This window comes from Eimeria mitis, genomic scaffold, assembly GCF_000499745.2.
Source record: "Eimeria mitis Houghton genomic scaffold, Emh_scaff305, whole genome shotgun sequence".
Classification (NCBI taxonomy): domain Eukaryota; phylum Apicomplexa; class Conoidasida; order Eucoccidiorida; family Eimeriidae; genus Eimeria; species Eimeria mitis.
Genome location: NW_013571396.1, coordinates 21,166 through 21,572, shown reverse-complemented (window position 1 = coordinate 21,572; position 407 = coordinate 21,166). Strand labels below are relative to the sequence as shown.

At 58.5% G+C, this 407-nt stretch overlaps 1 protein-coding gene across 1 annotated transcript in view; it reads right to left on the bottom strand.

The window, feature by feature from the left end:
* EMH_0007320 (uncharacterized protein) overlaps positions 1-407 on the bottom strand; it is a gene marked incomplete at both ends in the record, with an annotated part of 5,694 nt that overhangs the window by 4,761 nt on the left and 526 nt on the right. The window contains 2 exons of the mRNA XM_013497958.1: positions 3-189; positions 354-407. Of these exons, the coding sequence (XP_013353412.1) occupies positions 3-189; positions 354-407 (241 nt within the window). The remainder of the gene's footprint in view (positions 1-2; positions 190-353) is intronic.

The window sequence follows — 407 nt, the reverse complement described above, 5'->3', positions numbered from 1 at the left end:
TATCTTCATCCCGCAGCAGAAGCCGCGCTGCATCTGAGAATTCCTTTTCTCGTTGGCGGCGCTCTGCAGCACACTTGCTGCAGTCGCTGCTGCCTCCTCTCTGCTGCTGCTGCTGCTGCTGCTGCGGCTGCTGCTGCTGCTGCTGCTGCTGCTGCTCGTAGCAGAGACACGAGCCATTCGGTGGCAGTGCTGCAGCAACAACAGCAAACAATGAGGCCGCTAGCGACCTCCGCACCTGCAGCAGCAAAACATTCACAGCAACATCTCCTCCTTGCTGCTGCTGCTGCTGCTGCTGCTGCTGCTACTGCTGCTGCTGCTGCTGCTGCTGCTGGTGTTGCTGCTAGTTCTGTTACCTTCTCTTCTACTGCTGTCGATACTGCTGCTCTCTCTGCTGCTGCTGCTGCATC